This window comes from Arachis duranensis, chromosome 1 (assembly GCF_000817695.3).
Source record: "Arachis duranensis cultivar V14167 chromosome 1, aradu.V14167.gnm2.J7QH, whole genome shotgun sequence".
NCBI classification, from domain to species: Eukaryota; Viridiplantae; Streptophyta; class Magnoliopsida; order Fabales; family Fabaceae; genus Arachis; species Arachis duranensis.
In genome coordinates this window covers 10983736-10994216 of record NC_029772.3, presented here as the reverse complement: position 1 = coordinate 10994216, position 10481 = coordinate 10983736, and the positions used below count along the sequence as shown (strand labels likewise).

General features: G+C 30.0%; 3 protein-coding genes across 3 annotated transcripts; 2 read left to right on the top strand and 1 right to left on the bottom strand.

Annotated features, from left to right (window-relative positions):
- Positions 1–2943: 2943 nt before the first annotated feature.
- On the top strand, positions 2944–4535 carry LOC107478830 (CST complex subunit TEN1). The gene is made up of 4 exons (XM_016098968.3): positions 2944–3239; positions 3601–3743; positions 4047–4203; positions 4294–4535. Exons 2-4 carry the CDS (start codon positions 3640–3642, stop codon positions 4411–4413), a joined length of 381 nt encoding a protein of 126 aa, XP_015954454.1. The 5' UTR covers positions 2944–3239; positions 3601–3639; the 3' UTR covers positions 4414–4535.
- Positions 4536–4893: 358 nt separating this feature from the next.
- Positions 4894–6634, top strand: LOC107476185 (pentatricopeptide repeat-containing protein At3g46790, chloroplastic-like). Its single transcript, XM_016095952.3, has one exon. The coding sequence runs from the start codon at positions 4996–4998 to the stop codon at positions 6544–6546; it is 1551 nt and encodes a 516-aa protein (XP_015951438.1). The 5' UTR covers positions 4894–4995; the 3' UTR covers positions 6547–6634.
- A 295-nt stretch (positions 6635–6929) lies between these two features.
- Positions 6930–7759, bottom strand: LOC127741517 (uncharacterized protein At1g76070-like). The gene has a single exon (XM_052254210.1). The coding sequence runs from the start codon at positions 7542–7544 to the stop codon at positions 7005–7007; it is 540 nt and encodes a 179-aa protein (XP_052110170.1). The 5' UTR covers positions 7545–7759; the 3' UTR covers positions 6930–7004.
- Positions 7760–10481: the final 2722 nt, after the last annotated feature.

Sequence of the window (10481 nt, the reverse complement as noted above, 5' to 3'; positions counted from 1 at the left end):
ACCACAAGTGCCAGCTATGTGTCTCAGAGTTATCTGGAGAAAGCAATAATGAAACGGAATCAACCCACATGATAAAGGAAGAAGACAACGCATTTGAAGGTCACATGATGAAAGAGGAGGACAGCACATCTGAAGCATCTCTCAACATTATTGCATAGTGACGTAAGCGCTTAGGTCATAGAGCACCAACAATGTAGCTAGTGCAAGATAATAAACAATGACGTAAGCAATGACGTCATAAGAAGGGTAAGGATGGGAATTGTCCATCAGACCAACCATTATAAATAGGTTGCTTAGGCAATTGTAGAAGGCATCAAACCATAGAAAGCAGGAGGCTAAGAGTACTCATATGCTAGGAGAGCAAGGAGGAAGCGGCCGAGGCGATTCTATAGTTTGAAGAAGAATTCCCTTAGGAAAAACCAATTCTAAACTCCCATCTGGAGTTAGTATCTACAATCTCCCCTCTGGAGATAAAAACATCTTATGTAAAATATTCCAAATAAAGGAAGTTTTTCTCCAGAAAGGTACGCCTTTATCTTAATCTCATAGTTATGAATTATTTAGAAAGTTTAGAATTAACGGAAGAATCTGATTATTATAGATTATCTGCCTTATTAGATAATGAAAAACAGGCTGTTCTAAAACCAGAATTAAATCTCAAATCAAACGAAAATTTTAATAAACAAAATCTTTTAAAAGAAGTTTTTAATAGAAAAAATATAATATACTATGGAAAAATTCAACTTGAAGCCCCTATAAAGATAAAATCTGCTAATGGAGAACTTGAAATAGTCCTGATAAATGATGAAGAATTGAGTAAACAGATTGAGAAAATTAAGGATCAACAAAAAAGATCTAAAATTGGATGGATTCATATTAGTACTATACAAGTCTTAATCAAATCTACATATATGAAAGGAATTAATTCACCAATAAGCTTAGCAATCTGTGACAAAAGAATTACTGATGACCCAATAGATCAAATAATTAGAATTGTTCATGGAAACCTGGCAAACGTAAATGTTAAATTCAATGCCCATCTTGGATATGCTATACATTTATCAACTGAAAACCTTGGAAGATCTATAAGTTTGGCTTATAAATTTCACAGAAAGAATCTAATGGAACAAGACGATGAACCATTTTCAATTACATACGCAATAAATTATGCTTTAACAAATAGCCATCATAGTATAATATTTAAAAACAAAGAAAGAATTTATGTTGATGAATTATTTCAGAAAATTGTAAAAACAAAAATACCAAAATATAAAGTTATTGAAAACCCAGTTCTATTATTAAAAGAACCATCAGAAAAATTAGTTTCATCGAATTTCCAAATAAGAGAATCCAAAATTAATAGCCCTTTAAGTTTATCTAAGTTAAAGATTAAAGAAGAAAATTCTGAAATAAAAGAATTAACAAAAAAGGTAGAAAAATTAAATGAAACCCTAAACACTAAGTTATGACAATAAATAAAGAGAAAATATATGTAACCTATCAAGACAAGAAACAAGAGCTCTTTGAAAGAGAAAATCGGTTAAATTATTTACAGTTTTCTGAAATAAATCAAAGAGCATTTGAAGCTCTAAAAATAATCTATGACAAATTGAAAGGAGAAGTTGAAGAGTTAGAAAAATTAATAGAATCTCTAGAAAATAGTGATGAATCGATGATAGAGTTTGCAGAAATTTTAAAATAAATAATGAAGCATAAAAAGATTGAAAAACCAGAAAATAAAATTAAAAGAAATAGGACGAGAAAATTAAAAGGTAAAATAAAGGAGTATAAAAGGGAATTAAATAATCTTCAGTTAGAAATTAATGACCTTATAATAAAAAGGATAGAAATAAGAACAAATATAAACAAGTTGGAGCTAAACTTAAAAAATTTATAAATGCCTAAAACACCATATTATGACCTAAAAGAATTAAAGCTGTTAAAAGAAAAAATGGAGAATGAAATTGAAAAATTAAACAGACATTTAGAAACAGGAGAAAGCGTAGAAATAAAAGAAGTTATTGAGGATTTGAGAAGTTATATTAAAGAAAAAGACAAACAGATAAAAGATTTTATATACAATAATCCATACAAAAAGGAATATTATAAACTAAAACAAGATTGAAAAGTTATAAACTGGTAAAAATGATCAATACTTTCAAAGAAAAATTTGAAGAGCTAATAGAAATTTCGAAAAAGAAATTAAAAGAAAAAATCGAAATTAAAAATTTGATATCAGAGCCAAGTTAACGATTAAGGGTAACACTTTTTCTTTAAGCAACACTTTTAGTGACACGCTTTCAGTTACCAAATGTCCATAATTAATTGGTAACCTTTTTTGTAGTTACCATAGGTACAATAAGATAATAGGTACAATAGAAGGCACCTATATTATAATTTGTGCCAAATGATTATGTATTTTATACATATGCACGCATGTATAAGAAGGATAGTTGATATGATGAAGTTGCTGGAAAATTTGGACTTCATTCTAAGTCTACTAATTCTCAATGAAATTAATTATTTTCTCATAACTATATATTAATGGTTCCATCAATTCTCATCTTAGATATAAAAAATTTAAATTTTGAACCAATTACTTTACTTATCGAAATATTTATAAGAAATAAAAAAATTTACCATTTTTGACATAAAGACGACTCATTTTTAAAGTCATTATACTCTTTATTAATTAAACAATTTTTAATTTTTATTTATTATATTAATAATTTACATTTAAAAATATAAAAATTCAAAATTTGTTAATTTATTTGTTACTTCGAATATTGTACTTCTTATTTTTTTTTATAATATATTAGTATTTGTCGGTATTTAAAGATAAAAAATATTATGTACATACTAAAAATTAATTATTAAATTATATTTTTTATGTATATTTAAAATAAGTAAAAAATAAGGAATGGGTAATGATTAATAAGAATATGGAAGCAGAAAGAGTAATGGCGAATGGGCTTCAATGTTTCTTAGTCATGGAAGCTCAATTGTACCTGAAACACAAAAGAAGGGTTAATACTAGTCATCAAATGTTTTCGAACAATTTTCACACACTCTGGATTCTGAAATTCGTACAAATTCCTTTCATGTTTGCTTCTCTTCGTACGCACTCCAATCAACCCTAAGTCCACATTTTTCTCCACCCTCTGCCGCCGTGACTTCGACTTTCTTCACCGCCACTGCCGCCTGAAGCTCTGCTCTGTTCAACTGGAGCAATAATTCAGGTTTCCGCTCTCAACATTGTGTTTAATTTCTAACTTGATTTTGTATCTTTACTTGTCAACGTAGAGTTATGGTGTGATTTGTGTTTGGAAGTTGATTTAGGGTTTCATCAATGGGTTCTTGGATTTGTCAATTGCATAGGATTTTTCCAATTAAGAATTTAAGCAATTAAAAAAAAAAAACAACATAAAACTAAATTGAAAAGTGAAAATTAAGCTGCTCTCTGTTAATATGTGTTGCAATTTGTTGCATAAACTAAATTGCAGATTCTGAGGGGTATTTCTACTATAATAACTTGATCATTAACATGGATTTATGCTTTGTTGAATGTCATAATAGATATTGCTTTCTCAAATTTTGCAGGTACAACTTGAACCTTAATTTGGTTAGAGGTGTAGATTGATGGCTCAGTTTGAAATAAAATCTGGTGCATTGGTTACTTTGCAAGAGCTAAACCATTCGTCGCCATTTTTCAAGCAAGGAGCGTCGCTCAGAGTAACCGGAAAGTGAGTGGTACAACTCTAATTGTACTTCTTGTAGGAATTTTCACCATAGTAATGACAGGACATATTTCAGATGATGTTGAAATTCCATGCCATTTGAGTTTTGCCATAGTTTCATTGATCTTGGATCTCTTGTTCCTAAAACTATATTGCCTTGGTTATTGTGTAGCATCAAATTTGAGGATGTGAGTAATGTAGCATTATTTTTGGATTAATAAAAATTGATGTATGATTAGCATTTTGTATATATTTTAAAATCTCACCACCGGCAATGATGGTAGCAAATAATCGTTAAGCTTCCTACAGGTTGCAGGAATACACATTAGAGACAGCCATAGCAACAATCGTTGATGGTAGTGATTTCTTGAAAGTTAATACCGAACATCTGAGGGATCTTACCTTCAAAGTTGGTTCTATCTACCAATTCATTGGTGAGCTTCAAATCCGATCCGAGAATAATGAGGTATGCTCTTCTTAAAAATGGATAAGCACATTGAACACATTCACCATAGAATGCGCGATTGAGAATGTTGTTCTTTGTTTCTTGGTGCAGGGGGTTTTGCAGGCTCGTGTCGGTAGAAACGTTGATGGAATCGATCTCAATCTTTATCATCAGTCACTGCTGCTTCTAAGACAGTTTCAGGCCAACCATCTCAACAATCCAGCAAGTTAACTTTTGTAGGATATTTGCTGGCACAAACTGTCATAAATCACTAATTTAAATGTAACTTTTTTTCCCTCTTAAAATGATGTAAGGTTGTTCCTTGAAATATATTCATGTCAATATTTTTGTCACTTTGAGATACTTATGTAAGAGCATTTCTATGTGATTTCAAGAGAATGGTATGAACATTGTATATTCTGCAGTGTTCATCATGTGAACAGAAATTTTCACAAGGTTCATCACTTTTGGTAGCTCAATGGCACATGCTGTGCATCAGATCAAAGGGTGTTTTAACCTTCAAATGGGAAAAAAATTTCAAGTTATCAACAAAGTGAATTAATATTTTTTTAAAAAATAATTGGAAATAATTATGACCAACCTCAATCGTTACTGAAAGGATTAAAGGAATATGTTTTTTTTTTATAATTTGTTTAAATATTCAAACTATTGTTCTCTGCAGTGCTACATATTCCATAACTATTCCAATACCAAAGTTCCTATTTTCATGGCTTGATTTTGTTGACAAACCTCTTGCTTTTTCAAATGCTGTAGCATATATACATTATTCTCTTTTTAAGACATAGCAAAGAAATGCATGGCGTGTCTCGTAGAGTGCAACAATTTTTGGTCCCAAAACCTCACAAAAAAGAATCTTTCTATTACACAGACCTCTTGAACCTTTGTAAAACCACCAATTGCATAAAACAGACGCATGCGCAGATTGTTGTTAATGGCCACGAACAAAACCCATTTGTCACAACTAAGCTAGTAGACAGGTATACCCAATTAAACTCCAACCTTGAATATGCACGCAAGGTGTTTGACACTTTGTCCGAAAGAGATGTTTTCTGTTGGAACGTGCTCATCAAGGGATATGCCAACATGGGTCCTTTTGTTGAGGCCATAAAGGTTTATGATGAGATGCACACGAGTGGCACCACCCCGAATCGCTATACTTATCCTTTTGCACTCAAGGCATGTGCTGCTGAGAGGGATTTCCATAAGGGTAGAGTGATTCATGGGCATGTTGTGAAGTGTGGGTTGGACTTGGACCTGTTCGTTGCCAATGGCCTCATTGCGTTTTATGCGAAGTGTCAGGAAGTTGAAGTGTCTAGAAGAGTGTTTGATAAGATGCCTCAACGCGACATTGTTAGTTGGAATTCAATGATCTCAGGGTATGCCACAAATGGATATGTGGATGATGCAATCTTGCTGTTCTATGACATGTTGAGGGACGGTGATATCAGTGCTCCGGATAATGCCACCTTTGTGACTATTCTCCCTGCATTTGCTCAGGCTGCGGATGTTCAAGCCGGATATTGGATTCATTCTTATATTGTCAAGATAGGGATGAATCTTGATGCTGCTATAGCTAGTGGTCTTATATCATTGTACTCAAATTGTGGCTACATTCGCATGGCAAGAGCAATCTTTGACCAGGTTTCTGATAGAAACGTCATTGTGTGGAATGCCATAATTAGATGCTATGGAATGCATGGTCTTGCGGAGGAAGCACTCAGCATGTTTCAGCAATTAGTTGAGTCAAGCGTGAAGCCGGATGGTGTTTTGTTTTTGTGCTTGTTATCTGCTTGCAGTCATGCAGGTTTGCTCAAACAAGGCTGGCACCTTTTTCTGTCCATGGAAACCTATGGTGTCAAGAAAAGCGAGGCGCATTATGCTTGCATTGTGGATCTATTAGGCAGAGCTGGGGATTTGAATAAAGCATTGGAGATTATCCAAACTATGCCTATTCAACCGGGGAAAAATGTTTATGGTGCCTTACTCGGTGCTTCTAGAATACACAAAAACATGGAGCTTGCTGAATTTGCCGCAGAGAAATTGTTAGTTTTGGACCCCAACAATGCAGGGCGCTATGTGATTCTAGCACAGATGTACGAAGATGCAGGAAGATGGGAGGATGCAGCTAGAGTGAGGAAAATAATCAAGGAGAAAGAAATCAAGAAGCCAATTGGGTATAGTTCTGTGGAGCTTGAATCAGGTCACCAAAAATTTGGGGTAAATGATGAAACACACCCATTTACAACACAAATATTTGAAACTCTGCTAAGTTTAGATAGGATCATGGGGAAAGAAGCTAGCATTCATTGGGATTCCATTTTAGTGGAAAACAGTGTATGCTAGCACTTTTATGTGATTCTTTTCCAAGCTGATTACTGGAATAATTTACGAAATAACAACAATTTACATGCCTAGCTTTAACATTTTTATGAATGTTAGTTTTATAGTTGAGCTTTTGTTCTCAGATCTCACATGAAAGTTTTAGTTGAAGCTTATATTTGCTTGATCAAGTGCATATCACTTAGTTACGAAAGTTCAAACCAAAACTTGCTTGAAAGTTAAGGCTGCAATAAACGAATAAAAGCACTTTAAAGATGAAATTCTGCAACTCATGATTCAACTAAACCTCTTTACAAACCAAATTCCACTCTACAGACCTATAAAATTATACTAAACAAGTATCAACATTTTCTTTTTCAATAAACTTTGCATCTGGCAATCAGAAATATCATAAAAACCCATGATAGCATTTAACTTCAAGGATAATTGTAATAAAGTTGACACACACACATATATATATATTAACACCTTTTAGTAATTGTAACATCAAAATCTCTCAGTGACCCTCTACCACCTTTAAACTTCTTCATGGCACCCAATGATGGTGCTGCTATTACCTGTGAATTTTCTTGTGCCTTCTCTTCTAACACAAACCCTTTATTCCCACCACTTTGCTTTTGACCCTTGAAGATCCAAAGAAGAACCTTGCCCTTCTTTTCTTCACATGGAACATCATCATTCCTTTTGGTTATAATAGTCTCTTCAACACTTTTCTGTTTGAGGGCCATTCTCTTCTTCTTGCACTTAACTTCTCCCATGCATGATACCTTAGGAGATGATGGTTCATTATTTGACCTAAAGCTTGCACTCCTATGCTTTCTTCTAACTTCCTTTGGAACTATTGAAACCTTGAATCCATGGTGTGATCTACAACCCCTTTTGGATACACTATTGTTGGGACTCATTGTTGGATTTTGAAGTGCCATTGAAGCTACTACAGGTTGTGTAAGAAAAAACTTGAACAACTTGTTCTTCAATTTGGAGATTTTCTCCATCATCATGAAGAGTGGCTACAGAATTTTGACATTAACACAGATTTTGAGAATTACAAGTTTTTTTTTTTTGGGTTAATGATTATGCAAGAGATATAGATAAGAATTAATAAGGCATGTATATAGAGAATTTTTGGAGTAATTGAAAGTGATATTTGAATTTTTGAATATTTGCTAATAAGAAACTGAATAGGGAGGTATTATTAAGAAATAATTTGGTTGACATTAATCAAGGGATGGTGGCGTACTATATAGATTTATTGGGAATTTTCAAAGAGTTGGGAAGAACAGAGAAGGAGCACATGCATCAAGAAAAGATAAAGAAGTATATATATCATTGAATTTTATTTTTTTTTCCTAAAGGATTGATTTGATTGTAAATGGAATTATTTGCTTTAAATGTTACAAATTAAAAGTTCATTTGACTTTCAATATCTTATTTATCTTGAGTATTTATTAGAAATTAAATTCGAATTTGATTTGAGTCTATGGAATTTAATTACGTTTTAATTTTTGTTATAAATAATTTGACTACAATTTTAAAATCGTGATCTGGTAATTTTATCATTCAATGCAGCACTTGTTTGAGATTAAGAAAATGAAGTTTATTTGTAAATTGTAATGCAATCCGGTCGGTTCTTTCCCTTTTCTAAATATAAACTTTGATTTTAAATTAAAATCAGCTACCTTATCTTATACATATATATTATTTAACTCATTTTTAATATATATTGTATAATTAGTTAAATACGTGACTAATTTTGTATGTATTCATAATATAGTTATATTTGTCTAAATTAAATTCAATTTTAATGATTTTGTATTCTATCAAAAGTTATATATATATAGCTATATATATACAAAAAGTTAGTTACTATATAAAATATATATTAAAATATAAAATACACATTAAAAATAAATTAAAAATATATATTTTTATATAAATACATGATACTAAATTTGGGGCTAGTGGTTAATTTTTAACATGTACATAACATTTTTGATTATAATTTACATAAAATGTTACCCCATTTATATGGGGAATGACATTGTGTTTGATATAATTAAAATAACGACTATGTTATGCGCACACCAAAATCAATCACCAAAATTAATTACTAGTATAAAATGTATGTTAAAATATAAATATATATTAAAAATAAATTAAACTACACATATATTTATATATAAATATATTAGTAACTAATTTTCGTATCGAATAAATTCTCCACAAAACAAAATAGATTTTTTAACAAATAGATGGTATTATCTTAAAATAAAAAGGTTGAAAGCTTAAATGTCTTGTTTTAGACAATGGGACTTTATCCATTATAAAAATGGACAAGGTTAGGTTGGATCTTTATACTCTATAAATCAATTTAATTTTTTTAACCTAGTAATTTAACAATATATTTTAACCTATATTTTTAAATATTAATAATTGATTTATCATTCTAAATTTTCATGTTTAAAGTTTTTACACTGTAATTTCATATTATCCTATGTAAAAAAATTATCAAAAATGGTTTACACCTCAAAATAATTATTAAAATCAGCTATCAATGTATTTATATATAAATACATATATAGTTTAATTTATTTTGAGAAATACTAGGAGGTTAGTAAATTTTGTGATTTATAGCCATTAATTAATTATTATTAGTATTTTTAATGATTTGGGATTATATCCAATAATGTGAGATTACTAATTTTCTTTTAATGGTTAAGTGTTAGTCAAATTTTAATAAAAATACTAATTCCTTAAACTTTTTTTATTTTTAATATATATTTATATTTTAATATAAATTTTATACCAATAACTAATTTTGACTAAAATTCTTATATATAAATAATTTTAATATGAAATACAAAAATATTTTATTATTTTAGTGTTTTACATAGTTATAGTAATATAACATAAAATGTTATTGACATTTTGTAATAAATATTTTTTTATAATTATAAAAAAACAAAATGTTACTGATATCTTATAATAAAAATATTCTTTTAATTATTAAAACATAAAACGTGACTGACATTTTATTAAAAAATATTATTTTAATTAAAAAAAACACAAAACATCATTGATATTTTATAAATGATCATAATAATATTTAACATACTGATTCATGATAAAAAACTTCACCTCTAATAATATAATATTTAAAAAAATTTCACTAATTTTAGTGAACATATAACAAAATTTTTTAAAAAATTATAGCAATTTAGTGTCTCAAATCTCAATTATAGCAATTTAGTAGGGCCAATGCTACGGTGCTGAACAAAAAAATTTTCAGCAAGTGCGGAAGATGCGTGGCCTCTTAAAACGCTTGACGCCTGGCAGTGTGGTGTTAATACGCGCAGACAGAGACTCAGAAGGGACAGAAATTGTTGGGGAGTGAGTTAATTAGAGAGGTTAGATTATAAGTTAATAAAGGTGAGTAATATGTTGGGCTTTTTGGTAATGCTGGAGGTTGCATTTTTGGTAGCCAAAGGTTATATGTAGTACTATTGATGAATATGAAAAAAGTTACGAGAAGTTTTAATTTGTTGGTTAAAATAGCTCTTATATGCAGGAATTGACAAAAAAAAATGTTTATAATTCCATACTAAAACAAGTATGTATTTTAAGAATATAAAATTATATGATAAGAATTTATTATCTATTATATTCTATTATGTTATATATTTTTAATTTTACATGTCACATGTTACTTTTTTTTATTATAATTGGAATTAAATCTTTCTCTCCAAAATTAAAGAATTATCCTCTCTTTCTTATTAATTTTACAACCAAAATATGCCACATGTCATTCCCTTACTATAATTGAAATTAAATCTTTCCTTCAAAATTAAAGAATGCGTCCCTCCTCTCTATACTAATTTTATAACTAAAATGTGCCACATGCCACTCTCTCATTGCAATTAAAACCAAATCTTTTCTTC

Bases quoted from the DNA above. Each gene is read 5' to 3' on its own strand.
- LOC127741517 (XM_052254210.1), bottom strand. From the start codon at position 7,544: ATGATGATGGAGAAAATCTCCAAATTGAAGAACAAGTTGTTCAAGTTT.
- LOC107478830 (XM_016098968.3), top strand. From the start codon at position 3,640: ATGGCTCAGTTTGAAATAAAATCTGGTGCATTGGTTACTTTGCAAGAG. The intron at 3,744-4,046 runs GTGAGTGGTACA...AGCTTCCTACAG, and splicing joins TCGCTCAGAGTAACCGGAAA to GTTGCAGGAATACACATTAG. The intron at 4,204-4,293 runs GTATGCTCTTCT...TTCTTGGTGCAG, and splicing joins TCCGATCCGAGAATAATGAG to GGGGTTTTGCAGGCTCGTGT.
- LOC107476185 (XM_016095952.3), top strand. From the start codon at position 4,996: ATGCATGGCGTGTCTCGTAGAGTGCAACAATTTTTGGTCCCAAAACCT.